This window comes from Herpailurus yagouaroundi, unplaced genomic scaffold (genome assembly GCF_014898765.1).
Source record: "Herpailurus yagouaroundi ecotype Mexico unplaced genomic scaffold, PumYag 197, whole genome shotgun sequence".
Taxonomy (NCBI): domain Eukaryota; kingdom Metazoa; phylum Chordata; class Mammalia; order Carnivora; family Felidae; genus Herpailurus; species Herpailurus yagouaroundi.
Genome location: NW_024412428.1, coordinates 27936797 through 27964477, shown reverse-complemented (window position 1 = coordinate 27964477; position 27681 = coordinate 27936797). Strand labels below are relative to the sequence as shown.

The 27681-nt window shown below is 37.2% G+C and overlaps 1 protein-coding gene across 8 annotated transcripts in view; it reads left to right on the top strand.

The window, feature by feature from the left end:
- Nucleotides 1-27681, top strand: part of DGKH (diacylglycerol kinase eta) — a 179468-nt gene that overhangs the window by 93770 nt on the left and 58017 nt on the right. For 7 of the 8 annotated variants that reach the window (XM_040448539.1, XM_040448537.1, XM_040448538.1 and 4 more), the window contains 8 exons: nucleotides 12406-12510; nucleotides 12803-12935; nucleotides 18696-18802; nucleotides 19459-19584; nucleotides 23469-23571; nucleotides 25137-25296; nucleotides 26982-27090; nucleotides 27242-27381. In XM_040448539.1, coding sequence (XP_040304473.1) covers nucleotides 12406-12510; nucleotides 12803-12935; nucleotides 18696-18802; nucleotides 19459-19584; nucleotides 23469-23571; nucleotides 25137-25296; nucleotides 26982-27090; nucleotides 27242-27381 — 983 coding nt within the window. Of the gene's footprint in view, nucleotides 1-11035; nucleotides 11249-12405; nucleotides 12511-12802; nucleotides 12936-18695; nucleotides 18803-19458; nucleotides 19585-23468; nucleotides 23572-25136; nucleotides 25297-26981; nucleotides 27091-27241; nucleotides 27382-27681 lie in introns of those variants that run through there. The other variant, XM_040448545.1, reaches the window with a different exon arrangement.

Sequence of the window (27681 nt, the reverse complement as noted above, 5' to 3'; positions counted from 1 at the left end):
TTCTCCTTCTCCTTCTCCTTCTCCTTCTCCTTCTCCTTCTCCTTCTCCTTCTCCTTCTCCTTCACCTTCTCCTTCAACTTCTTCTTCTTCTTCTTCTTGTTATCATCATTATCATTATCATTATTATTAATTTACCAGCACCTTTTCTTGCTCATCTTTAAAGAATCTCCAAGTATGTATCGGATTGAGATATAACTGTACAGTTGCCCTGATCATTTTTAAGAGAAGAAAAAGTGAGCAGCATGTGAAGCCTTTTCTGCCTGTTCGTCCAGGGTAATGTCAGTAAACTCTTTGATATTCCTTCCTTGCTAGTAGATGGCTAGGGAGGCAGACAGAATTCATTTTCAAATCCTACATGGACCTTTCATATGAAAGATGGAATGAGATAATATATGTGATCATATTGACAGCAAAGCACTCTGAAAGTGTAAGATCTGCAAAAGTAATCATTCTGCTTATTTATCAAGATTACGGCCCCCTACACCCTTCTTATTTTTCAAGAACTTAACTATTAATTCTTCTGAGGAAAGGTTGTTTGCATCCATGGATAGTAATTAGAATTATGAATATAATAGGAAAATAGATTATAGTCTCATTGATTTCCCAGTTCACTATTACAATAGCAAAAGCTGTAATTGTGTATCATAGTTATTTTATGAGTGTGGCAGGCTGAAGAATGGATCCCAAAGATATTTACATCCTAATTAATGTCTGTAACCTGTGAATGTCACTTTATATGGCGCAGAGGACCTTGTAGTTTTGATCATGTTAAGGATCTTGAGATGAGATCATTCTGGATTATCAGTGGGCCCTGTGTAATCACAGGGGCCCTTGTAAAAGGGAGGCAGGAGGAATTAATCAGGGAATATGTGAAGTTGGCTTGGTGCAAGGAAGGGGCCATGAGCCAATGAACGAGGGTAGCCTCTAGAAGAGGAAAAAACAAGGTTCTTCCCTACAGCCTCCAGAAGGAATGCAGCCCTTTGGACACCTTGACTTTAAACTTCTTACCACCACAACTGAAGAGAATTTGTTCAGCAGCAACAGGAAACTAATGCCATAGGGATTGATCAAACATTAATAACTACAGTTTTTTTGAATTCTAAGAAACTGGTAATACCGACTTGAATCCAAACTTTCTTTATCAAAGTCTTCAAAGAAGCAGTGGTTTATTATTATACATGTAATTTACCTATATAAATGATAGAATAGGATACCCCAGTAAGCATCATGGAAAGTCTCTCTTGATAGACTCCCTGAGGCCTTTGCCATGCCTTTCTCCAGAGAGAGCAGGGCAGGGCAGCGAAGCCTGCACAGGGACCACCTTTTTCTTCTGCGGTTTCACTATGTCCTTCCATCTTTGGTTCTCCAGTGAACCAGAGGCTTCTGGGAAGTTCCAAGTAGGCCCTTTACTCTGGAACAGAATCTTAAAGACTAGATAGTCCCCAAAAGATTTTAAATAGATGGCTTTCTTTAACACTTTCTGTATAGATTCTAACACGATATGAATTAGGCCATGTTGAATTCATTTGCTTGTTTGAAACCTGGGTCCTGCCAGCTTACATGTCTCTATTTTATTGTTAATATTTTATTAAATGCTTTCAGTAAAATTTTGATTTTAGAGTATTTTGGATTTTTACATTGAAATAAAGGAAAAATTCACTTTTTAGAATGTGAGATACATTGGAAATCCTGGGTATGTAATGAGAAGGTTGGTACTTGATAGCATTGAAATCTGTGCTTCCTTTTTTCATGGAAACATATCAGAATTTATGTTTTATTTATATTTAATACTTTAAGGCAGTAAAAAAAAACAATATTAGGTTATAGAGGAAAATCAGATTAACATGGACAATGACTTTGTTATGAAGCCATTATTCTTAGTCAAGAAGCAGGTTTTGTGCCGACCTAATCTTAAGCAGAGTCATCAAAGCTCAATAATTATGGAAGTCAATGGGGCACCTGGGTGGCTCAGTCAATTGAATGTCCAACTTTGGCTCAGGTCACAAGCTCACAGTTTGTGGGTTTGAGCCCCACGTTGGGCTCTGTGCTGGCAGTTCACAGCCTGGAGCCTGCTTCAGATTCCCTCTCTCTCTGCCCCTCCCCTGCTGGTGCTCTGTCTCTCTCTGTCTCTCAAAAATAAATAAACATTTAAAAATAAAAAAAAAAGAATTATGGAAGTTGGGTTACCTGGATGGCTGTCTGTTAAGCATCCAGCTCTTGATTTCAGCTCAAGTCATGGTCTCAGAGTTAGTGAGATTGAGCCCCAGTTCAGGCTCCTCACTAACAGTACAGAACCTGCTTGGGATTCTCTATCTCCCTCTCTCTCTCTGCCCCTCCCCTGCTCATGCTCTCTCTCTCTCTCTCTCTCTCTCTCTCAAAATAAATAAACAAACCTAAAAAAAAAAAAAAGAATTATGGAAGTAAGATTTGCAACGCTGTCTTCAGCTCAGTCCATCCCACCCCATCTCACTCAGTGATTGGAAGACTTACCTCTTCAGCTTCTATGGACATTTCAGGTCATTTGATTAAGGAGACCACATTATTCATCTAATTTGAGTTTGATACAAGAGAAGGCCATAAAAGGTCAGAAACTTGAGTCCTGGCAGGTATGGTCTGCAAGTTGAGTACAGAGCAAGGATTGAATAGAGCCTATATCCCTAAGACACCCAGGTCCCTCACCTCCTTAGTTCCTTGAAGAGTTTTGCTTGGGGTTCCCCGATGTTTGGGTACAGTTGTTTTCACTGTGAAAACTTTCAAATACATACAAACTCAGGGTAACTGTGAACCCCACATTCCCATTGCCCAGCTCCTGCTGCCGTCTGCGTGTTGCCACATTGCTTCATCTCATCTCTCTCTTTCCCTATTTTCTCTGGAATGTTTTAAAGCAAACCTTTCACACCATTCTACTTGACCCCTCATTCTTCAGTAGGCGTTGCTAGATTTTAACTCTGCTTCTTTTCCATCGTTCTTCTCAAACAAAGCCTGGATATGCAGAAGCTGCGGAAGAGAGAGATTGCCCATAGTTTCTGAATTTAGTATTTCGCAGTGAAGGAATAATGTTTTCTTTTGATTTTGATTTTACTTTACTTGTTATAACACTGCTATTACTGTTTTGTTAACTCCTCATATAAGGAGTGTATTAGCTAATTGTAGACAACCCCTTTAGTATCTACATTTGTTTTTTTCTCTTCAATGTATTGTAACAAAACTAATTCCATACTTAATTTACAGAGCTGATTAAAGAATCAATGAGATACTGTGCTCGGGGCGCCTGGGTGGCGCAGTCGGTTAAGCGTCCGACTTCAGCCAGGTCACGATCTCGCGGTCCGTGAGTTCGAGCCCCGCGTCGGGCTCTGGGCTGATGGCTCAGAGCCTGGAGCCTGTTTCCGATTCTGTGTCTCTCTCTCCCTCTGCCCCTCCCCCGTTCATGCTCTGTCTCTCTCTGTCCCAAAAATAATAAATAAACGTTAAAAAAAAAAATTTAAAAAAGAATCAATGAGATATTGTCTTTTTGCCGTAAGTTTGTAGTCAAGTATTCCTGTAGATAAGAAGACAGACATCTTCTTGGCAAAGACGTTCTGCTCTTGTCCACAGGTCTTTTTCCTTTCTATAATTAGTACATTTCTCAGAATAATAGTTTTACATATTTACAAAAAAACTTCCATCAAAATTGATTCTGTCCATACTTGCACTTCTTTGTAGAATTTTGTCACGAATTTCATATTATGCTACAGAATTCTCAAAAATTTTTTTAATGTTTATTTATTTTTGAGAGAGAGAGAGACAGAGACAGAGCATGAGCGGGGGAGGGGCAGAGAGAGAGGGAGACACAGAATCCAAAGCAGGCTCCAGGCTCTGAGCTGTCAGCACAGAGCACGACGCAGGGCTCGAACTCACGAACCGTGAGCCGAAGCCAGACACCCAACCGACTGCGCCACCCAGGCGCCCCTATGCTACAGAATTCTCAATTATTTATACCAAAGTTTAGGTAATTACTTGATTTATAGCTTCATTTTTGAAGTTAATGTTATATATACAAATGATATATAACTTCTCCTTAGAAAAGTAAGCAGCATCGGGGCAGACTTCCCTGTGTTCATGACTAATGCCTCCCTCTTTATTTTGAGAACCTATGCAGATGTTTGGTACTTCCTAGTCTACATTACAGGAATGCCCACAAAGATCAGTACGTTGTTATTCAGCTAGAATGACTCATCCATTGGAAGGATGATCAGTCAGCCAAAACCAGAGGGGTAGAATGACTTTCAAAGATCCTCTTTAACTTTCAGTAAAGGTTGTGTATGTGTGTTTTCTGTATAAATCTAAATATAGTTCTAAATAGACATCTGAAAGAATTTGTAGAGCCTTCTGAAAGGGAATAGGAAGACCTTAGTTCAGCATCCAAGCCATATGATTTAGGATCCTGTTCACAATAGTGTGCTATCGGCATGGCAGGATTTCCCTATAAATTCCAGCAATGGGTTAATAATTGGCTCTTGAGTGTATGTGAATTACCTGTCAACCTCAGTCTTATCGTTAGCCCACTACATCTTTGTATGTTATTTTACATCATTTGACATATTGTTAAATGTGTGCTCTGCGATTTTATGGAACTACTCTCTTCACGAGCACGTAATGCAGATTCCACAGTGTTTACAGCTATATCATGTGTGTTTACTATATTGCAGCAGTATAATAATGTCTCTTCCTAATATACAATTCTGTTATTTTACAGACTTAAATTATACTATCTGCTGAAAATGTCCATAGCTCTTCCTTTGCCAGATGCGCATTTGTTGTGACTGTACTTTTCTTAGTCTCCCACTAAAATTCAAGCATCATTTGGGAGAAAATACGCATTGAACCTTTATCATCTGGTAGTGCCTCAGAAAAATTTACTTTTACGTCAGAAGTTGTCATCTTAGAAAATAGATGGGACTCGGGGCAACTGGATGATGAAACAGTGAAGTATTGATCCCAGAAGAAAAAGGAGTCAGTCTATCTATGCGGGACTTGCGAACTCAAATGCCTCCAGGGGCCACTTGGTAATTTAAGTGTATGAAGTGGCCAGCTGAAGAAAATAGGTCTAAGCTGCTTGTACTGTGATGAGCAAAGTACCTGTCTAAAATGGATTTTAACTTGTTTTTGTTTTATAACTCACCACTTCTGGGTTCAAACAGATTGACCAAACAAAAACATCAGAGGTCATCATTTGGTGACTTCTGTTATATCCCTTCGGGTGCTGTAGGTGGTAGACTATTTCAGATTGATAGCATACAAAGGAATTCTGTTAGGTACAGATGAGAACACTGGAAATTGGGGAGCAGAAGGGTCCTGAAAAGGGAGATACGGAGCCGTAAAGATTAACAGCACTTTCTCTGCATTACTTAGACCAGATCCTGACTTGATTAATGGACAGGTTGGATGCTTCCATTGCCCTTCACGGCTGATAAGCAAAGATGTGCATCAGAATCACCTGTATAGCTTTGCCAAACTACTGATTACGTCTGAAATGATCCATGCCTCCCTCCAAAATGAGATTTCGATTTACCAAGTCTGGTTTGGAGCATGACTAGCTAAGTTTTGTATATTTTATAAAAACTCTTAGCTCCATGCAGGTGCACCCATGTGGTTGAGGACCTGTGCTCTTGGATGTAGAGTGCCCTGGGCCACTTTGAAATAAGGGAGTAAATGTCTCTACCCTCATGATACTCACTTAGGATGAGAGACTACATTGCATTCTGGCGCATTTAAATTGTTCAAGTGAATTATTTCCTTTCATACAAGAGGAATGAAAAAATCAACATACACCACTTAAGAGTTGGATATATATATTTGAGGGAGGCTGGAAGAGGCAGGTATGTTAAGACCCAGCATTTGGCAACTTCAACTATAGCAAACCTAGTTTTAAAAAGACATAATTCTACCTGATTTGGCTTTAACAAAAGTCAAATTATATCCCCTAAGTTATAAAAATTCAGGCAATAGAAAATTGTTACGAGTACACTTAGACTTCCTGTTAGTTCTGCTATCCAAGAAAGACTTCTCACTGCATATGAATTTTCATTTCAATCAGGCAGTTCAGGATTAATCACTAAGGATAAAAAAAATAAGTACTGCATTTCATATAAATGGAATCACACAGTATGTGGTCTTTTGTAACTGGCTCCTTTCATTTGGCATAATGTTTTTAAGGTTCATCCATGTTGCAATGCTGTCCATCTCTTTTCTTTTTTAATTTTTTTTAACGTTTATTTTATTTTTGAGACAGGGAGAGACAGAGCATGAACAGGGGAGGGTCAGAAAGAGGGAGACACAGAATCGGAAGCAGGCTCCAGGCTCTGAGCTGTCAGCACAGAGCCCGACGCAGGGCTAGAACTCACAGACCGCGAGATCGTGGCCTGAGCCGAAGTCGGACGCTTAACCGACTGAGCCACCCAGGCGCCCCTGTCCATCTCTTTTCTTACTCCATGTTTTAAAGTTTCCCTTTTTTATTTTTGCCATGACATCTCTAGAAAGTGATACTGATTTTGAATTTCAAGTCGGGATAGCAGGGTAACTTTATAGATGAATTTGGGTCAAGAAACTGATTTGATTTAAACGGATTAATTATGTAGTCATTATCAAACATGGCTTCAATTTTGCTTGATGTCAGACCTAGTTTTATTTTTTAATTAAAAAAGTAATTTTTAATTAAAAAATTAATTTAAAAATATTTAATTTTTTTTATTTGGGTGTAGTTGACACACGATGTTACATTAGTTTCAGGTGTATGACATAGTGACTTGGCAACTGTAAACCTTATGCTGTGCTCACCACCAGGGTAGCTAGCTACCCTCTGTCACCATGCAGTGCTATTACAATGTCATTGACGATATTCCTTATGCTGTGCCTTTTATTTCCATGATGTATTCATTCCATAACTAGAGACAAAGTAGATTCGTTGTTGCCTAGGGCTGGGGGTGGGGCCAGATTCGGAGGAAAATGGCGAGTTACTGTTATTAAGAAGGTTCCTTTCTGACGTGAAAACATTCTAAAATAGATTATGGTGATGGTTATACAATGCTGTAAATACAATAAGAACCATTGAACTGTACCGCTTAAGCAGATGGATTGACTAGTATTGTGAATTATATCTCAATAAAGCCAGTATTAAAAAATAAAAAGGAAAATGAAATGTATATAGTTTATTTTTAAGTATTTTGATAGAGCAGAGGTGATCAGTTTGGTGTAAAGAAATAAGGATTTCCTAGTGGAAAAAGTTTGTTGGACATTTAAAATTACCACAGAAGTTTGGGGCACCTGGGTGGCTCAGTCAGTTAAGCATCTGACTTTGGCTTGGGTCATGATCTCAAGGTTCGTGAGTTCAAGCCCCACGTCAAGCTCTGTGCTGACAGCTCAGAGCCTGGAGCCTGCTTTGGATTCTGTCTCTCTCTCTCTCTCTCTCTCACTCTCTCTCTCTCTCTCTCTCTCTTCTCTTCCCCTGCTAATGCTCTGTCTCTCATTCTCTCAAAAATAAATAAACATAAAAAAAATTTTTTTTAAACTGACAAGCTTAAAAAAAAATTACCACAAAAGTTTGTAAAGTGCCCTTCACTGCAGAATCAAAAATCTAAGTTGGAAGAAGAAACTCTCTATGTGAATGTCTTAAGCATGACACCTACTAGAGAGGGCATGCTGAGCTCTCTCAGTACTGCACAGGGATCTGATGCCCTCCACTCTGCCAAGCCTTTTGCCATCTTATGTTCCTGCTGTGAGGAAGCTGAGACCCAGTGCAGTTAATGGGAGGGGTTGGGTGGGGGGGGGGGGGGAGACAATATTTTTCCTAATCTGTTTGTTGATATTTTCCTAGTATCTTCTAAAGAAAACTCATTATCATTATTCTGGTTTTGGTGGTTTGCTAGTCAGTGACTATTTTGTTAGTGAACTGCTTCCAGTTTGTGTTGTCTTGGACTGTGGACCACACTTAAAAAAGAAATATATACATTACAGAAGAAGTCTGTAAATAGATACATAATTGCTGTCAGCGCCAAGAACTGTGATGCTAGTATTTACTGAGCTTTGGTTTCCTAACAGACGCTGTGCTGAATGCTTTACTTGGATGGTCTCACTAATCCCACACCACACTCTGTAGAGCTGGGAGTTAATGCTTTATCCTCACTTAGCAGGTGCAAGACGATGGCTCATAGAGAGGAGGAAACATTGTTCACAGCCGCACAAGTAAGAAAGGACGCTGTTGGTCTTCATTCTAAGTGGGCCTGACTCCAGAATTTGGGCGCTGAATCACTCTGCTGTTACCTTAATGGCTTCCAATAGGGAATTTGCAGACTAGCAATGCCCTGTAATTCACTTGGCTACAGAAACTTCTGTCATTTCTTAAGTTCTAACAGTGTTGTGGGGAACAAGTAAAATATCTTTAGGACACTGGTTTTCAAACATACTTGCACTTTGCAATTATCTGGAAGTTAAAAAAAAAATAAAGCTGGCGGCTGGGTCCCAGCCTCAGATGTTCTGAGTTAAATGGTATGGAGTGTGGCCTGGACATTGGGATTTTTTTTAAAAATCTCCCAGGTGATTCTAATGTGCAGCCAACTTTAAAACTGCTTCGGGGGCGCCTGGGTGGCTCAGTACAACTTCGGTTCAGGTCGTGATCTCAGTTTGTGGGTTTGAGCCCCGTGTCGGACGCTGTGCTGACAGCTTAGAGCCTGCAGCCTGCTTCGGATTCCGTGTCTCCCTCTCTCTCTGCCCCTCCCCCGCTCACGCTCTGTCTCTCTGTCTCCCAAAAATAAATAAGCATTAAAAATTTTTTTTAAATAAAAAAAAAGAACTCCTTGTGAACAATGCAAAGTTTTAAATTCTGAATTCCCATCCTTCTGTTAGTAAAAAAAAAAAAAATAGTGGTTTTGTTACAAAAGTACTACGTATTTGCTTTAGAAACCATAGACAAACAAAAAATACAATTATGATTCTCTGTAATCCCCTCACTGAAAGATGACCAATACAGTATTTGTGGGGTTTTTTTCCCTGTGCATGTTTATGTGTTTAAAGTCTTAACTATAATGTTACTCTTCTATAGAACTTTATGTATTTAATGTCTCCTTTCTTATGTATTTATATGCTTTAGCAGACTGAGAAATTTTTGATTCTTATCCATAGGTAATAGTGTTGTTGGATTAATAGTAAATAGGCCAATAACTCTCCAAATGGAGCAATATCTCTATTAATGGAGAGTTTGTATATTATTTGAGGTAGCACTTAGGAAACGGATTTAGATGGCTCTCCTATGTGTTCATCTTCTACAGCACTTTTTCAGACAAGCAAACCTTGGTTTACCTCCTTATCTCTTTTCTGGACTGTTAAGGCAAAGCCCATATGGTTTGTACCCCTGGGTTCTGGGCCTTGGGCTCTGGGCTCTAGTCTTCTAGACTTCCTGGCCTACGTCCTCCCCCTCAGGCTCAAAGAACCCTCCCTAGGAATAGCCCCCTCCCACACCTCTGTCTTTCCACCTTCCCACACTACTCACCTATCATAATAAAAACGCTGAGTTCAATATACTACTTTCAGAGTGAGAAGCAAATAATTTTCAGAGTTTGCTGCTTCTCAAATAATTTTCCTAATAAAGATTTGGATGAGAAACCACTGTAGTGTAAGGGAGTTTAGTTAGGATACAACCAGAGCCTGTCAGCTAACAATTATGATTATCCTATTCTTTCCTACAAAGGTGGAATATGAGGAAGAATTCAAATAAAAGGTGGGGAGAGAACTCAGAGCTTTGGTGGGCTGGTGAGGGTTTACCCCAGAGGAGAAATGGTCAATCTGGGAGACTTTATGGGTTTGGTTGGTAAACCAGCCTTGTCTTCAGTTAGGCCCAGACTACTCCAGGCTTTTGGAGGAAGCATTTTTAATACGGTAGCCACAAAACCAGACATCTCTGCATCATGATTTACAAAAGATTTTCTTTTTCATACATATTTCTTATAACTATAATCAGTGGATTTGTTAATCACCCTTGATCACAAGGCCTATAAATCAAAATTGCTTATAGTTATTTCTGGCTCTTAAAAACTTAACATTTATTTTAAGAATGTGTTATGATCTTTTTTCTAAGCGTTTATTTATTTTTGAGAGAGAGCAAGCATGTACACATGAGCAGGGGAGGGGCAGAGAAAGAGGGAGACAGGATCCAAAGCAGGCTCTGTGCTGACAGCAGACAGCCTGATGCAGGGCTTGAACTCACCAAGTGTGAGGTCACCTCCTGAGCCAGTCAGACGCTTAACTGACTGAGCCACCCAGGTGCCTCAAGAATGTGCTATGATGTTTACTTGCTTATTATTGACCACTTTTAAACAAATTTATGTTAAAAGGAGGAAGCTGCAAAATTATACATTTACTTCATTGGCATATCGGTGTGATATACATTGCTGAAATTTTTAGGATTGAGCCATTTATGTAGTTCCAAAAGCTATAAGAAAAATTAGAAGCTGTTTCCCTATTCTTTTTCTCCCCTTTTTGTTGAATTCACGATGACTTATGATGAATATAAAGGCATTAAAGATAGTTAAAACCACCAAATATACTGCTTTCCTTCGAATTCAACAACGACAAAACAAAATCAAAGAATAAAATAACAAGCCTGGTTTATTTATCTGAATGATATTTGTCTCACTACAAGATCAAAATGAAAGAGAGGGAATCCTTAGAGTTCATCCTATAGTGTAGTAACTAACTAACTAACTAAATACATAAATAAATAAAAATAAATGCTAGAGGTAAATACTTATTCAGGTAAATGTCAGATTTGTTGAGTCAGTCCAGTGTAAGTGGGAGATTTCTGGAGTACCATGCCAGTCATCAGAGCCAGGAGAGTATGGTATCTCTTCTGCTGCATTGGATGAGCTGTCCTAGAAAAACATTTTGAAGCAATAAAGCATCCATTTAGCTCCTGAGTAATGAGGGAGTCAGTGCTCTTTCATTAACTATTTATTCAGGAAAAGAAGTGACCAACTGCTGAAAAGCTTTATCCAAAGAGGGTAGTGGAAAACAGAAGAAAATGCAGAAGTGAGGTTCTGTTCAGTTTCATATGCAATTAACAAATACCCAAAGCTGAACGGTTGATGCTTCTCCTCCATGTGACTTCTGGCTGACTGTATTTAAGTGTGAGTGCCTGTCAGATGTATGAAAGGGCCCCTTGGTTTAAAGAAGGATTGTGCAGTCTACACTAAAGACCAAAGAAAGGAAGCAGTGAGCGGTGAGTAGCTAAGATTGGGCTGGTGTCTACAGTTTTAAATAACGGACTTATTTCCTATGATGAACAGTACTGATTTGAGGCACGCTGGTTTACTCCTGTTGGGAATTGTTCCTTTTATTTTTAGATGATTATTCCTTTTTCATGACTTCAGAAATCTGTGCTATAATGAAGTATGTAGATTATCACTCGATCAAATGGCTTCTAACTTAAGAAGTTATTTGCTATATAAATATATAACTTATTATTTGGAAATAGTTTCTAGGTGTGTGTGTAAATTTTGCTCTTCTTCCACAAGTATATAAGTAGTCCCTTCTTTGCAGTGAATGCTTAGGACTTAGCAACTTCAAGATTACAAACAGAATATTGTATTCACACATAAATAGGGCTAATTTCAAGCCATTTCAGAATCTCACTTTGGAGCACTTTTGATGCTATAACAGCACAAAGCCTTCATTTCATTTGCTGTAAGACTCTTGGTCTGTGTTCTTTAGTGACATGAAAAAATATAAGAGTCACAATTATTTTCTTCCCTTAAAGCCAACCGAAGGGTTTTTATGTTAATTCTTCCCTCCCTGGCTCTCGCTAAAAAGTAGTGTAGGGGAATTCTATACAACGAAGAAACAATCCTTCATATAAATCATATTAAAATAGACAGTGGAAATGGTATGTAAATCCCACATTATTTAATAACAGAATATTGTTGATATTGTCAAAAACCAATTATGAATCATTCCGTGTTGCATTCCTCTGGTTTTCAATTTTTTTTTTTATTTCCATACCGAAAACTATGTACTAATTTGAAGCTTACCATGAATTATTTCGAAGCATACTTAAAATCACTTTTCAAGATACCTTCCATGAAGTAAGAATACATTGTTGATTTGGATTCACAGCCTTTGGTAATGGACTAAAAAAGTCTAAATAGCAGTGAGCTTAAAGACAAGAAATTCCTCCTTAGAACTAAGTTTTCTTTCCTAGACCCCATTGTATCATACTCAGAGAAAGAAAATTATTTACGTTACAGAGACTCTCACTTGCTTCATCAAGGAAATGAGGACTCTGAGTTTAGAAATACAATTTCCTCGCGCGATTGCTAAGTTTTGCAGTAATCTGTCCTTTCGGTGATTAACAATCATTAGATTGAATTCCCCTTTCAGATAATCACTCCCTTCAGAAGACTAATGCTGTGCGCTGAGAACAGGAAGGAAATGGAGGATTGGATGAGCTCACTGAAGTCTGTCCAGACCAGAGAGCCTTACGAGGTAAAGTGGCTTCTCTTCTGGTGCCTCATGTTCTTAGAAAACCAATGTTATCTGAAGAACTAAAGCTATATTCCACAAAGCAAAGTATGTGTAGATTCATTAAGTAACTTGCTTAAATCTGATATTGACATTTCTTCCTTCCTTTCTTTTTTTTTTTTTTTTTTTACTTAAAGGAGAGTGTTCTTGTTGTAAAAATTACGGATTTGAAACTTTAATCATAACTCATGCATTCCAAATGTTAACTCGCTCTCGTCTCCTTCTCTTGTTTGCCAAACCTGTGTCTCGTTTCTAGGTGGCCCAGTTTAACGTGGAACATTTCTCAGGGATGCATAACTGGTACGCTTGCTCCCATGCCCGACCCACTTTCTGTAACGTGTGCAGAGAGAGTCTTTCTGGAGTGACCTCCCACGGCCTGTCCTGCGAAGGTACTGTAGCGCCCAGCCTGTGTTCTCCCTCAGCACTGACCACTGTGGCACGATGCTGCCACATCTTGTGGGTACTTCTGTGCCGCGAACAGAGAAACATCACCCCAGGGAAACGTTTCCCTCGGGTGGGAGCTGCATCTGGGAGCACCTCAGTGGGAACACAGTGTTTAAGTTTCACTGCAGCTTAAAGTGGAGCTCAGAGCCCACAGGACTGATGGGGAAATATTTTACCAAGAGAAAGATGTATACGAATCATTAGGAAGGAAGTAGAAATCAAAATGTAGCATTTCGCTCCCGAGGAACTAGCAGGTGCTCCACAAAACATCTCTAGCCTTTGTCTATCATGCTGGTTTTCTAGAATTCTTTTTCTGTTCTGAATTGATTGCGGAGAACAAAACTTTCAGTGAGGACAGCACATACGCTGACAGAATTTCTATTGTTTGTTATTTCTATTTCATTATTTTTTTAACTTTTTAAAATGTTTTTTTATTATTTTTGAGAGAGAGAGAGAGACAGACAGACAGAATGCGAGGGGAAGGGGCAGAGAGGGAGACACAGAATCCAAAACAGGTTCCAGGCTTTGAGCTGTCAGCACAGAGCCCGATGAGGGGCTCAAACCCACGAACCTTGAGATCATGACCTGAGCCAAAGTCGGATGCTTAACCTACTGAGCCACCCAGGCGCCCCTCTATTTCGTTATTTTAAATGTTTTCTTTTATTTCATTTTATGTTTCATTTACGTGGAGGCCATCCTTTTCTAAAAATAAGGCCAATGCTGTAGTTTTCGTATTAGGATTTGTGCATTTCTTAATTAAAAAGCAGTGACCAATAGAAGCAAATATACTAATAATTACCAAAAGAAAACTCATAACTTCTTTAGATTTATTTAATTCCGTACCTCAGTGAGCACACTTTACTTTCTGAACTATATCTAATATTAATACTGGCATTTTTTTTCTCTAATACAGAAACGTCTTAATTTTGAATAGCTTTTTATTCTTGAATAATAAAATAGTAATAGAGTCACAGTTTTTGTTCATTTTAAGGTATAAAATCTGAGATACGTCATAGTTCCAGCTATTTAATATGAGACCGCACAGAGGTTGAGAATAGAGTTCCTCAGTTTTACCCTCAGGGTTCTGGTTCCGCTCCCAGCATTGCAAACGGTGACCAGGAGAAATAGTTCCACTGTTTTTGACTTTCATTTCCTCATATGTAAAACGGAGATAATAGTCATTTATACTATGTAGAGATACTATGAAAATTAAGTGAGAGAATATAAACAGGAAAGCTACTTTTCTAGTCAAGTAACTTGGGGAAGTTAGTAGCTGTGCTGTGTAAGAAATCCATCCGGTAAATAATTGAAGATTGCATCATGGCCTGATTGATGCATGAAAATGCATGAAAACAAACACTTGGAAGAGCCATTACATGTGGTTTTTTTTTTTGGTTTTTGTTTTGTGTTTTTTAGATTTAAACAATGATTGCAAATCAGGTGTAATTACTCTTTATGACTTTAGTAATCTGAAAGGGTTCCTAGCTCTGAGTCTACTCTTACCCGGTCTTTAATACTCAGAGGTGTTCTTTCGAAGGTCCCCTTAGTGTTGCCTCCTAACCTCATTTTACAAAAAAAAAAAAAAAAAAAAAAAAAAAAAAAATGCTAAAAAAAGATATCAGATCTGAGATACTCTGTGGTACTCTTCCGATTTGAGAATTAGGCATTATTAAATATATTTGTTTGTGAATTGAGTTTAAGCTGGGATGACTAAGTCGTTTCTAAACATTTTAAAGGAAAAATGAAAATTACATTAGCTGATGAGAATAAGAAACTTAAAAGTCTTTAAATAAGTTTGTTATGTTATTCTGTTAATAATGAAGTCTTCCTGACTTCTTTATGGTTCTTTATTGTATTTTTAAATAATAGTTTTAGAAGAATGTTAGTACTCATTTTCTCTGCTAATAAAAATTTTATTTTATTTTTTTTAATGTTTATTTACTTTTGAAAGAGAGAGAGAGAGAGAGAGAGGGAGAGGGAGAGCCTGAGCAGGAGAAGGACAGAGAGAGAGGGAGACACAGAATCCGAAGCAGGCTCCAGGCTCTGAGCTGTCAACACGGAGCCCATTGTGGAGCTTGAACTCATGAACTGTGAGATCATGATCTGAGCTGAAGTCAGACACTTAACCGACAGAGCCACCCAGGAGCACCCCTCTGCTGATAAAAATTTTAAACCTGTGGCATCCTACCTTGGTATTGTTAGAAATACACCAGAAGGCTTTAAAAATCCCAAGGGTTTTATGAATGTGTAAAGAAGTTACCTTTTTATTTTATGAGAATGTGGTTATTTAGCATAATTTTCTTGTAATCCAAGTTATACTTAAACTTTAGAAACTACCTTCAAATCTGAATAAACTGCTTGCTTGATAAAACAAAAGGCATAGGATACAAGAAGCTTTAAAAGACATAACAAAGATGTAAACACACACAAAAAATTTCATTCAACTGTGACAATGAATAACTTTGTATTGGAATGGAAATCAGTTTCCAGTGTGTGAAACGATCACTAAATTTACTTAATGTGTTTCACAGTAAAACAAGCTGTAATGATTTGTCTTCTGGGTTTGTGTTGAATAACTACTAAAATTGTTATTTTAAAGCCTTGCATACATGAAATATATGAATGAAAAATAGAAGATAGAATACTTTTTGTAAATAATTCCCTAAATCAATTGAGAATGTTAATTATAATTTCAAACCATAATTGTTCTTCACAATTATTTAAACAGTAATTGAACAAAAAAAAGTTAAATGGTGATTTTTTTCTCTTTTAATCAATAACATCAAATATGTTAACATGGGATTCTATGAATTTTTATCATAGCCAGTGTTGAACACTTAGAAAGATTCAGTGTGGTAGACTGGAAATTGCAGATAAAAAATCATAATTTTGTTACTTGTCAGTATATATTTTTAAGTTCTGTGGTTTTGAGATAATGGCTTTATAGGTCAGGGAAAAGTGATTTATTTCACAATAACTTATTTGGAGAAATCTAATTGTCGCCTAACAAAATTAAAGTGTTTATTAATAATTTCCATTCCTCAGTGACCATAATCACAGTCTGGTTTATTTTTTTATTATTATATGCTATATTAAGCAACTTTGCAATTTTCAAGACTCTTTGCATGAAGCACTTTATTATTACAAGTGTAATTTTTGTTTTTACTGAGCTGTTTGATTTTTAATGGCAAAATTTTTAAAAAGCTGTGAAATTATTCCCTGTTACTCTCTTTTACTTCCTTCTCTGTAAAAAACAATTATTGACTATTAATACCAAATACTTACTTGTACTTAAAAAGCAAACCTGGGGATTATGTTGCAAATAAAACTAAAACTAGGACCACATTTTTAAGAAACACCATAACAGATGAAAAGACCAAGGGATGCTAATTAACCTCAATTTTAAAATAGAACATGAGACCGAAAGGGAGCAGGTCATACTAAAACTGTTTTTCAAACTAAGCTTATACTTCCTAAACTTCCTATAGTATAAGCTTATACTTCCTGTTTCTTTACACTACTGTTTATCAGCAATGAGATTCCATTAAAAAATTAGTTATCCTATATAAATCTGTGCTTGAGTCACAGAATCATTTAGAACAAAAGCTGTATGATTTCCAGGAAAGCATTTGTCAAGGTGCACAAAAGAGCAGATAAATGAAACTAATGTAGACTAATATTTCTCAAAAAAAAACCAAAAACAGTTCAGCTTAAGTGACCTTTTACCTATTGGCTATCCATGACATCTGAAGCATTTTGAACATGATTTTACCTGACCCTCTCATTTGCATGCCACATTAAATTAGGACTGTCTTAAACCAGTGGCATATAACCCATCTTTTAAATTTGTTAGCAGTTTACAGTTAGACATTAAAAAATCATGTGAAACGGAGTCACCTTACATGTAGCATTTAGCAGCAGTTACCTTTGTTATTTCCACTAAAGTGATCTCAAACTTTTAATTATATTCTTTAGAATAAAACAGTACAATAAAAAAATATATTCTGAAAAGTCAGAAACAGGTGTAACGTCAGTATCCACTAATGCTTGGATAATTGGTGTCCTTAAAAGGATAAATCAGTTTAGTAGTACTCAAGTACTGATTTTCATAAGTAAGGGTTAATTTCTCAAATAATCTGTGGTTTACTTGTTTTTCATATATGAGCTGCTTCTTTCCTGGTTGTTTCCTCTTATTTCTCTCTCGTTTTTTTTTCTATTTGGTATTTGTATACATTGTAAAATGATTACCCAAATGGAACATGTCACCATCCGTAGTTATGGAATTTTTTCCTTATGATGAGAACTTTTAAGATTTACTCTCATAGCAACTTTCGAATATTCAATTCATTATATTAACTATACTCACCATTCTGTACATTACATCCCCGTGACTTAGTTATTTTAGTTGGTACTTTTGACTCCCTTCACCCATTTGGCCCAATTCCACGCCCCCACCTCTGGTAACCACCAATGTGTTTTCTGTTTCTATGAGCTTGGTTTTTTTGTGGGTTTGTTGTTGTTGTTTTTACAGTCTACCATACAGTCTACCATACAGTCTATGTATGGATTTATTTCTGGGTTCTCTATTCTGTTCCATTGACCTATGTGTCTGTTTTTACGCCAGTACCATACTACTCTGCTTACTATAGCTTTGTAACATAGTTTCAAATCAGGATCATGATGCCTTCCACTTTGTTCCTTCTGAAGATTGCTTTGGCTATTTGGAGTCTTTTGTGGTTCCATAAAAATTTTAGAATTATTTGTTTTAGTTCTTTGAAAAATGCTATTGGAATTTTGACAGGGATTGCATTGAATCTGTATATTGCTTTCAGTCCTATGGACATTTTTACATTATTAATTCTTCCAGTCCATTAGCATGGAATATTTTCCCCAGTTTATTTGTGTCTTCAGTTTCTTTCATCAATGTCTTGTAGGTTTCAGTGTCTCTTATGTCTCTTTTATAGGCTCCTTTTTGATATTATTGCTGAGCCAATTAGTGATGCATGTAGCGTATTTCTTCATCACTACTTTAGTCTACATCATAATGTAGTAATCCCAACAATAATGCTTTTAAAAGACAGTGCCATCTTTGTGACCCTTATCAACCTATTGCCCATGATGACTGGGTATTTTCTCGACATACTTGCAATTTAAAACTCCTCTGAATTATCCTGTTCTTTATCTTACTGATATTTTCAAATCTTTCATTTTAAATTTATTATATGGACAGAAAAATACAAATATCAGAGGAGTACAGCACATAGGATTTTTCACAAATGAAACACATTTATGTAACCAACATCCAGATTAAGAAATAGGGTGTTACCAGCACCTCTGTATTACTAAATTTTGTTTAGTTCTATGTTTGTGTGCGTATGTGACTGTTGTCTCCTTTCTCCTAAAGAACTAATTCTTTTGTATTCATTTCCTTTATGTTTTATTTATGAACAAGTAGAACCTCTCTAAGTAGCAATCTATAGATTGAAAAAGAGCTTTATACATACATAGCCATATGTATCATAAATACGTGAATACCTTCTGGAAAGGTATTTTCAGAGTACCTTTATTATTGTTGAAGAGTAATTTAAGATTTTAAATTATTGTTTTTCTTCTACCCCCTCCTTTTTAATTTCATGCTATGATTTCCTTTAATCATTATTCCAGAAGTATATATTCATTTAGAAATGGTTGACTTTTTTTTTTAGTGTGTAAATTCAAGGCTCACAAAAGATGTGCAGTGAGGGCAACAAATAATTGCAAATGGACGACTCTGGCCTCCATTGGGAAGGACATCATAGAGGACGAAGACGGAGTAAGCCCAGTTCTGTCTCTGGTCTCTTCCCAGCACCTCCTCTCTTTATTGTCTGCCCTGTGAAAAATGACAGAGTTAGTGGGAATATTTACTAGCAGGATGAAATGGAAGGTTTGGGTTAATTATGAGTTTCTATTTCCAGTTAGATCCTTCATAGTTGCCTTCAGCTCTTAAATTTTGAGGGAAACGTGACTAGAGCTTACAAGTGGCTGCTGTGCTGGGCTGGTGTTGTAGACCCCGACCTGACAAGTAAGATACTCTTTAAGGCTTAGCTCAGGTGTTAATTCAGATGTTCACTCCGCAGATGTTGGGGCCTCCTTTCAACAGTGACCCCCACCTTCAAAACCTTGTCTCCATTGCACCTTGCATTCAAATCTCTGATAGCACTTTGTAATCACTTTATGATAATGCCTTTACATTCATTGCTCCTCAGCTAGACTACAAATCCTGAAGGTCAGGGCTTTAGTCTTAATTATTTTTGTATCGCTACAGTGCTCTGGGCACAATAGATGTCAATAAATGTGGGCTAAATGAATGGATGCCATGAGTGGTACATATGTTGATTCCACTGAGTAAGAAATATTTTAGATCTTCCCTAGGGTGAGAATGACGTCCTCCAGTCTTTAATTTGACTGCTCTTTACTCCTGCTGCACAGGTAGCTATGCCTCACCAATGGCTAGAGGGTAACTTGCCCGTGAGTGCCAAATGTGCTGTCTGTGACAAAACATGCGGGAGTGTTCTGCGTCTACAAGATTGGAAATGCCTTTGGTGTAAGACAATGGTGAGAGCCCTTTTTAATTCGTTCTTTTCATAGTTTTTTTAACCTATGTGATTTAGGGGAAAGGAACGTATGGTATAATAAAGCCTGGTAGCATACCTGCCCATTGTAATGTTCATCTTTTTCAAAGTATTCCTTCCAGTCTGGTTACTTTTTAAATATCCTTCTTGCAATACTGTTGTTTTATATTTCCCTTGTCAAGACCTCTTTCCCACAGTTTTGTTGGGATATATCTATGTTATATAGATAAATATTATTATATAATATTTATATATTATGTATTGTATATATTATTTATGTATTTACATAGTATATATATATTTATATATTACAAAGTTTTCTTGCATGTGTAAGGAAGCAGTGAGAAGTACGCACAGCATAACATGGAATCAACAGCAAGGAATGGTTCTGTCCATGCCATACTATGTGAGTGCTGGGCTCTAGACTTCACGAGGGCAGTCAGAGCAGGAACTTACAGGGTGAACGCAGGCCACTCAGAGGGTGGCGTGGAGGGTGAGGAGGCAACCGCTGTGGGTGCTCATGTTAGCACTGGGCGATGCTGTCCAACTATGACAGTGATTGCCTTGCATTGGGCTGATTTTTTTGGTCTTGTTTTGAGTCTTGGAAGTCACTCCCCAGGCCCCCCCAAAATATGGAAAACTCATTTCTTTTAATAAGTATGATGTAGATCATCAAATGAAAAAGATGTGAGTATGATGCGTTGATTTCACAATGAGTGAGATTCATCCCATAGGCCATAAAGAAGATAAGTCCTGTATAGCTTTTTCGTCAAACCTGATAGGTAATCTGTTTCCTTTTCATTTTATTTTTTAAAAAACTTTTTAATGTTTATTTATTTTTGAGAGAGAGAGAGAGGGAGAGAGCATGAGCAGGGTAGGGGCAGGGAGAAAGGGAGACACAGAATCCAAAGCAGGCTCCCATGGACCACAAGATCATGACCTGTACCAAAGTCAGATGCTTAACCAACTGAAACACCTAGGGACCCCTGTTTCCTTTTTATTTATAAATCAAAGTGATTCTCTCTATCCTTATGCTTTTGTTATTCTTCATCAATTGCCCCTTTTATTAGCCACAGGTGTTACTTCTAATTTCTCTTATCCCATGTAATATATAAACCGTATTAAACATGTCTCTTTGCAGTTTTGGTGCAACCATATCCCCTAAAACACTCTTGTGGAATTCCTTATTTCATTTATCTTTTTTAAATTCTTTTTTTAAGTAATCTCTACACCCAGTGTAGGACTTGAACTCACAACCCCGAGATCATGAGTCACATGCTTTCCCAACTGAACCAGCCAGGCACATTCCTTATTTTAAAAGAGTACTCCTGGCCCCTGGGTGGCTCAGTCAGTTAAGCATCCGACTTCAGCTCCGGTCGTGATCTTGCAGTTTGTGGCTTCAAGCCCCACATCGGGCTCTGTGCCAACAGCTCAGAGCCTGGAGCCTGCTTCAGATTCTGGGTCTCCCTCCTCTGATCACTCTCTGTCTCTCAAAAATGAATAAACGTTAAAGAAATTTTTTTTTTAATAATATAAAGAGTGCTCTCCAAAGGCCTGTAAGATAATGTTACAAACAAATAAGTAAAGTGCTCTCATAAATAAGATTTTAAACTTTATCCCACCTAAGACTTCCTTTTCAGGGTGCAACCACTGATGTATGCTTCTACTGCTATTTTCATTAGTCTGTATATCTATTTCTCTATATCTAGAACTTCAGCTGTTTCTTTCTAACTTGTTGAAAAGAAAGCAGATATTGTGTGTGACAAATTATTTTAGAAAGGTTTTATGAAAGTTGTCTTTACCTACAATATATAGGACTCTACTTGTATTGGTCCAGTCATTTTTAAACTTTGTTAATTTTAGCAGTGGGAGTTGATTAGATATTTTACTTTCTCACCCTACTCACCCCTACCTTTAAAACTTTTCACAAACAGGATAGAAGGATTTTTGCAGGATGTAGAAGCGGGTATTCTAGAATGTCTTCTCCCTTTTTTTTTCTGGCAAACCTAGATATCACCTTATCTTGAAGTCATTCCTGACCTGTACTGCGTCCACTAGACACACAGGTTTCTGGACCACCATCACCTTGTTACATCCTTCTCGGTCTTGTACTTCCTATACACGATCTTCCTGTATACGTCTTTGCATATTATTTTGCCTTTAAAATAATGGTTCCCACAGAGTGTCTAATTTGTAAAACAGTCATCTACTTTAAAACAAAACAAAGTAAGACCATAGTCTTTACTATGGTATTCACACAACTGTGGTCTTACACAACTCTACTGAGTCAACTGCTAATTTTTTCGGTTGTCATCCAGTCTTTGGACATAGTTTTACCTTTCCTGTAAAAAGAGGGAAGGGGGGAGCCTGAGGGGCCCAGGTGGTTGAATGACTGACTCTTGGTTTCAGCTCAGGTCATGACCCCAGGGTTGTGGGATCAAGCCCCTGCATGGGGCTCCACGTTGACATGGAGCCTGCTTAGGATTCTCTCTTTCTCTCCCTCTGCCCCATTTCCCCACTAACACTCCCTCTTTCTCTTTAAAATTAAAAAAAAAGAAAAAGTGAAGATACAATTTTGTCCTCTGCTTTTTTCATTTAACTTTGCTGTAAATATTTTTCTGTTTTGCTCTATGTGTCATGACCTTAGCCTAAATCGACTCGGTTGCTTAACTGACTGAGCCGCCCAGGTTCCCCAGTGCTTAACACTGAGCCTCCCAGGTTCCCCATTAAAATCTTTTTAAAACTATCTGTGCATGCTTGTTTTTTCTGAAATCCATTTGGGGATGTTAATTATTATAAATAATAATAAGGAACTGTCCAAAATTAGGTCATCAGTAGAATAAGAATCAGTATTTAATTTTAGTTATTTTCTCAAAAGTTTTGATAAGTATGTGTTTAATTAACATGCCAATTTTCTAAAAAGACTAATGAAATAAAGCTGTATTAAGTAAATGCTTTATGAAGTGTCTACTTTTACTGCTTAAAACATTTTAAGTCTCTCTGAGTAAGTACCTAAAGTATTGTAAATTCCCTGGGTTCTACTTAATAAGTTAGCCCTGCTCTTGTTCGAAATAATATATTGACTACCCTTGAATCTTTGTTTTTACAGAATTCACATGTTTACTGGGTGTCTATGATATTTATCACTTTCCAAGATAAGTGTATATTGATAGGACCTTTTCCTTTTCTCTATGGAGCCCATAGGCACAGATGTACTTATACCTATAAGAACATGAAAATGTTATTTTTAAAAAAAGATGTGAATAGAAAGTTATAGGACCACTGCAGAAAGAGGAGACACATTAAAAATTTCACGGATTTTCATGAAATTCCGTAAGAATATTATAAGGTAGAGCCCATCATCTTTTTTATGGACGATGATATTGACAAGTACTAGTTAGCTTGCCTCCTTCCTCTCTCTCTCCCTTCCTCTGCACTCTGTTCCCTTCTCTTCCTCTCTCCTTGCCTTCACCAGGCATTTCCTTTTTTAAATTTTTATTTATTTTTGTGTTTTAAGTAATATCTCCACCCAGTGTGGGGCTCGAACTTACAACCCCAAGATCATGAGTCACGTGCTCTACTGATTGAACCAGCCAGGCATCCCTCACCAGGCATTTCTCGATATACACTACTTGCCCGAGGCCACCATAAAAGTAGGCTGCACAGAGTACATCAGATTCCCATCTCTAAAATAATTAGCTCATTCCTTAGAGTTATAAACATTATACCATGAAAGTAATTTATGAGTTACTGAATATTTTGTGATATAGTCGATCTTCAGTTATTAGTCCCATAGATGTAATCTATACCATAAGAAAATATCGATGTGTTTTTATGGTTCTTGAAGGCTTATTTGTTTGTCATTAGGTACACACTGCCTGCAAAGATTTATACCATCCTGTGTGTCCCCTTGGCCAGTGTAAAGTGTCTGTCATACCTCCAATTGCACTGAACAGCACCGATTCTGATGGTATGTATCATTGTGTAAATATGTATATTCTTGGTATTAAATGTTGATATGTGCATTCACTTTCCTAGAATAAGTTGAACTGTAATTGGTTATTTTGGTCAGTTTTTATATAATAATTCATTCAAATTGCTGAATAGTACCTTTAAATTTTTTTAAGTTTCTTTATTTTTTTAATAAATTTTTTTTATACGTTTACTTATTTTTGAGAGAGAGAGATAGACAGAGTGCAAGTGGGGAAAGGGCAGAGAGAGAGGGAGACACAGAATCCGAAGCAGGCTCCAGGCTCTGAGCTGTCAGCAGAGAGCCCGTCGCTGGGCTCGAACCCACAAACCTTGAGATCATGACCTGAGCCAAAGTTGGACGCTCAACCTACTGAGCCACCCAAATGCCCCTAAGTTTATTTATTTTGAGAGAGAGAGAGAGAGAGAGAGAGAGAGAGAGAGAGAGAACAAGTGAGCTTGTGTAAGTAGGGGAGAGGCGGAGAGAGAATCCCAAGCAGGCTACATACTGTCAGCACAGAGCCCGTCAGGGAGCTTGAAACATAAGATCATGATCTGAGCTGAAATCAAGGGTTGGAGGCCCAATCAACTGAGCTACCCAGGTGCCCCAGTACATTTAACTTTTATAAGAACATTTTAAAATTAAAATTTAACATAGTTATTATTACACTGGTGAAATTCCTACATATAAGACTTTTTACATTTCACATTTTACATTTCAGTAAATAAAAGAAAATTACTCTGTAACAAAACGCAATCCAAAAAGGTTAACTTTTTGTGTTTTTTTCCCTCCATAATTTTGAAATTACCCATCAGCATAGCACTTATTGAAATCTGTTTTTCTATAATTTCCTTGAGGAATTTATATTCCTGTAAATTCCATCACTTTTTCCAGAATCTTACAACTTGGTTGTTAAGTGCTGAAGAACCTGTCTTCCTTCTAAGCAAACCATATTACAAAAGGCTTTTACCATATATCGTTAGTAATGTTTTGCATTGAAAAAGTGCCTGTGGCTTTCAAACTTTTTATATAAATTATGCCAATAGGTATTATAAATACAAGAATATTGGCTGCAGAATATGTAATTTTTTAAAATCTGTGCTGTTAACAGCCCTCCCCCAAGCCCTGCTATAATAAGGTTCTATTACTCATGATAACTTTCAAAATATTTTCTAAAGCCTCATGAAGGAGAAATTAAAATATCTTATAATGCTGAATATGAATATGAATTCTTTGACAAATGTGAATTTACAGACTGTGATCGGTTTCTGATAATTGAGTGTTAAGGTAGGTGGTATATCTCAAATATCTATGATTAACACTTTTGCCATCTGTACTAGGATTTTTCATTATAGAGCATATTATAAGAGATAAGTTCTGTAGTCTTATTGTGTAAATAATAAACCTGTCTCCATTTTGGGGGCTAAATTATAATTTATTGTTCAAGTAATAAACAAGGTTCTTTATGAATTTATGTTCTTTTCTCTGAAGTTTCATTAATGGTTTAATAGAGACAGCTGTACATATTGTACTGTGTTGTTGTTGTTTTTTTTTTTTTTTTACAGGTTTCTGTAGAGCGACATTTTCATTCTGTGTTAGTCCTCTATTGGTTTTTGTCAATTCTAAGAGTGGAGATAATCAGGGAGTAAAGTTCCTTCGTCGATTTAAACAGTTGCTAAATCCGGCTCAGGTGTTTGATTTAATGAACGGAGGTCCTCATTTAGGGTAATTGATTATTGATTAATCTCATTAGAATGAAATGTAGCACCAAGCATGAAATGTTTGATTTTTCAGTTCATGAAGATTGTCAATTCATCTAGACATCTCTATGTTGATCTTCCCACTCCTCCCTTTTTAAAGCTCTAATTATACGTTTTAACTTCCCCTTTTTGATATTTATACAACTTCCTTATGTGCTGAAAATCCCAAAATTTGTTTAGAAAATGTTTTAGAATATATCATACATCAAATAGTACTAACAGTTTACTTAGCTTTGAGAAGGAACCTGTGTAAATATAGAAATACATGATAATTTTAGAAAATGATCTGCGTGGAAGGCTAGCATTGATTTTTATGTAATACAAATAATCAATTATTTAACCAAAGCACAGATACTATTGCAGGTCCCAAGGATTGGAGACTCATTCATATAAATTACAAAAAATACTGTTGTTGATTGTTCTTTTCAGCTTTCTGGAATATCCTATGACTTACAATCTGAAAAAAAATTAAATGTATTATCAGTGAGGGAAAATATACCTTCCGGTACTTTAAATACATTTTTAGTGTATGCATATGATTTTGTTGAAGAGGTGATACAATGTCATTAGAACCAAGGGCCTGCAACCTCTCCATGATTTACTTCTGTCAACTCAACTTTTCTCTTAAAGCATGAACACAGAAGTAGGAATGGGGATTTTAGGTACCCCCAGAAGGCCCTTACCCTTTCCTGTCCTTTCTATCTCTTGCCTCAGTCTTTGTGCTTCTTTTCACTTTTGCTCTTCAGAGTCTTTCTCCTTGTTCCCATTGCCTTCTTGCCAAGTCTCGGGCCCTTCTGAGCCCATGGATGTTCATCTTTTTCATCTGTCTCCAACCCCTTCCCTGGGTTCTGGTATTTCCTTACCTGGCTTCTCCCCTCACTTGTGTCTTTTCCGTTGCTGGTTAGCTGTGTCTTCCTTTCTAGCACAGCTGTTTAATAATCCTTCACAGTTCCAATATCTTACATTCTTAACATTTCCTTTTCTCACCTATATAATTCCAAGGAAGGCCCTTTGTGAAACCTCTTGAGATCGTCTCTATATTTTTTAGATTTCCCACAATACTTGAGGTGTACAAAGGTACATTCAGAAGGTGCAATGTGTCAAAAGCTGAGATGAAGGAAAAGGAATATAAAAGTAAAAAAGACTGACCCAAGTCTAGGGGATGAGGCGGAGGAGAAGCGAGTGGGTGTCCGAAAAGTGATACATCGACAAGGTTTGATGGGTCTCTTTAGAAACTGCCTTGAGCATCAATAGTATCAGTGCCCTAGATTCACCATCCCTGGTTGGTAGTATACTATTCTTAAGGAAATAACATATCCTTATAATGGAAAGAAAAAAAAGTCACTACTTTTACTATGTTGTATCCCTTACCTTTCATTCTCTTTCCCCGGTCTGCTTCTTTGTTTTCTCATTTCCAACTCCCTTTTTCACCTAATTTTATCTCCCATTTCTACTTATAATCCCCTTTCCTCCTTACGATTAAGAAGTTTTCTTGAGTTAAGAATTGCGCTTTAATTTTTATAGTATAATTAATATGTAAGAGTTCTTATAGTTATCTGAACATGAATACCAACAAATACAGAATAACAAAGAATTGGGGGAAGTGATTTTCATTTACTTGTATTAAAATAAAATCCTTTTTACTTTCAGTTTAAGATTATTCCAGAAGTTTGACAACTTTCGAATTCTTGTTTGTGGAGGAGATGGAAGTGTAGGTTGGGTTTTGTCAGAAATTGATAAGCTCAACTTGAATAAACAGGCAAGTACTCAGTCTTTCCTGACTCATTAACTACATTAACATGTACTCATTAGCATGCACGTATGCTAATCTGCTGACCAGGGAGGTGCAGAAACGCCATAGCTCCTGTTTCTCAGCTTGTCTGAGGTCTCCCTGTTGTATTCTCTTTCAGTGTCAGCTGGGAGTATTGCCCTTGGGTACAGGAAATGACCTTGCCCGCGTTTTGGGCTGGGGAGGTTCATACGATGACGACACCCAACTTCCTCAGATACTAGAGAAGCTGGAACGAGCCAGTACCAAAATGCTAGACAGGTAAAAGAGAATTTTCTTCCAAAACCAGACTGAATATGGCCTACTAAATCATTTTTGGCAGTTTAAATTTTATGAACTGTAAGCCCCATGAGGACAGAGACTTCCTGGTCCTACCTACTCTTTTCACGCCTGAGGTCTAGGACAGAGCCCAGCGTAGAGTAGACACTCAATAAGTATATTTTTTGAGTGAATGAATGAATTGTAACAATAACTGAGAAAACTAGTCTAATGAACCCACTTTTTTATTTTATTTTATATACAGAAGATATCTTTTTATCTTTATTTTTTTAATATGAAATT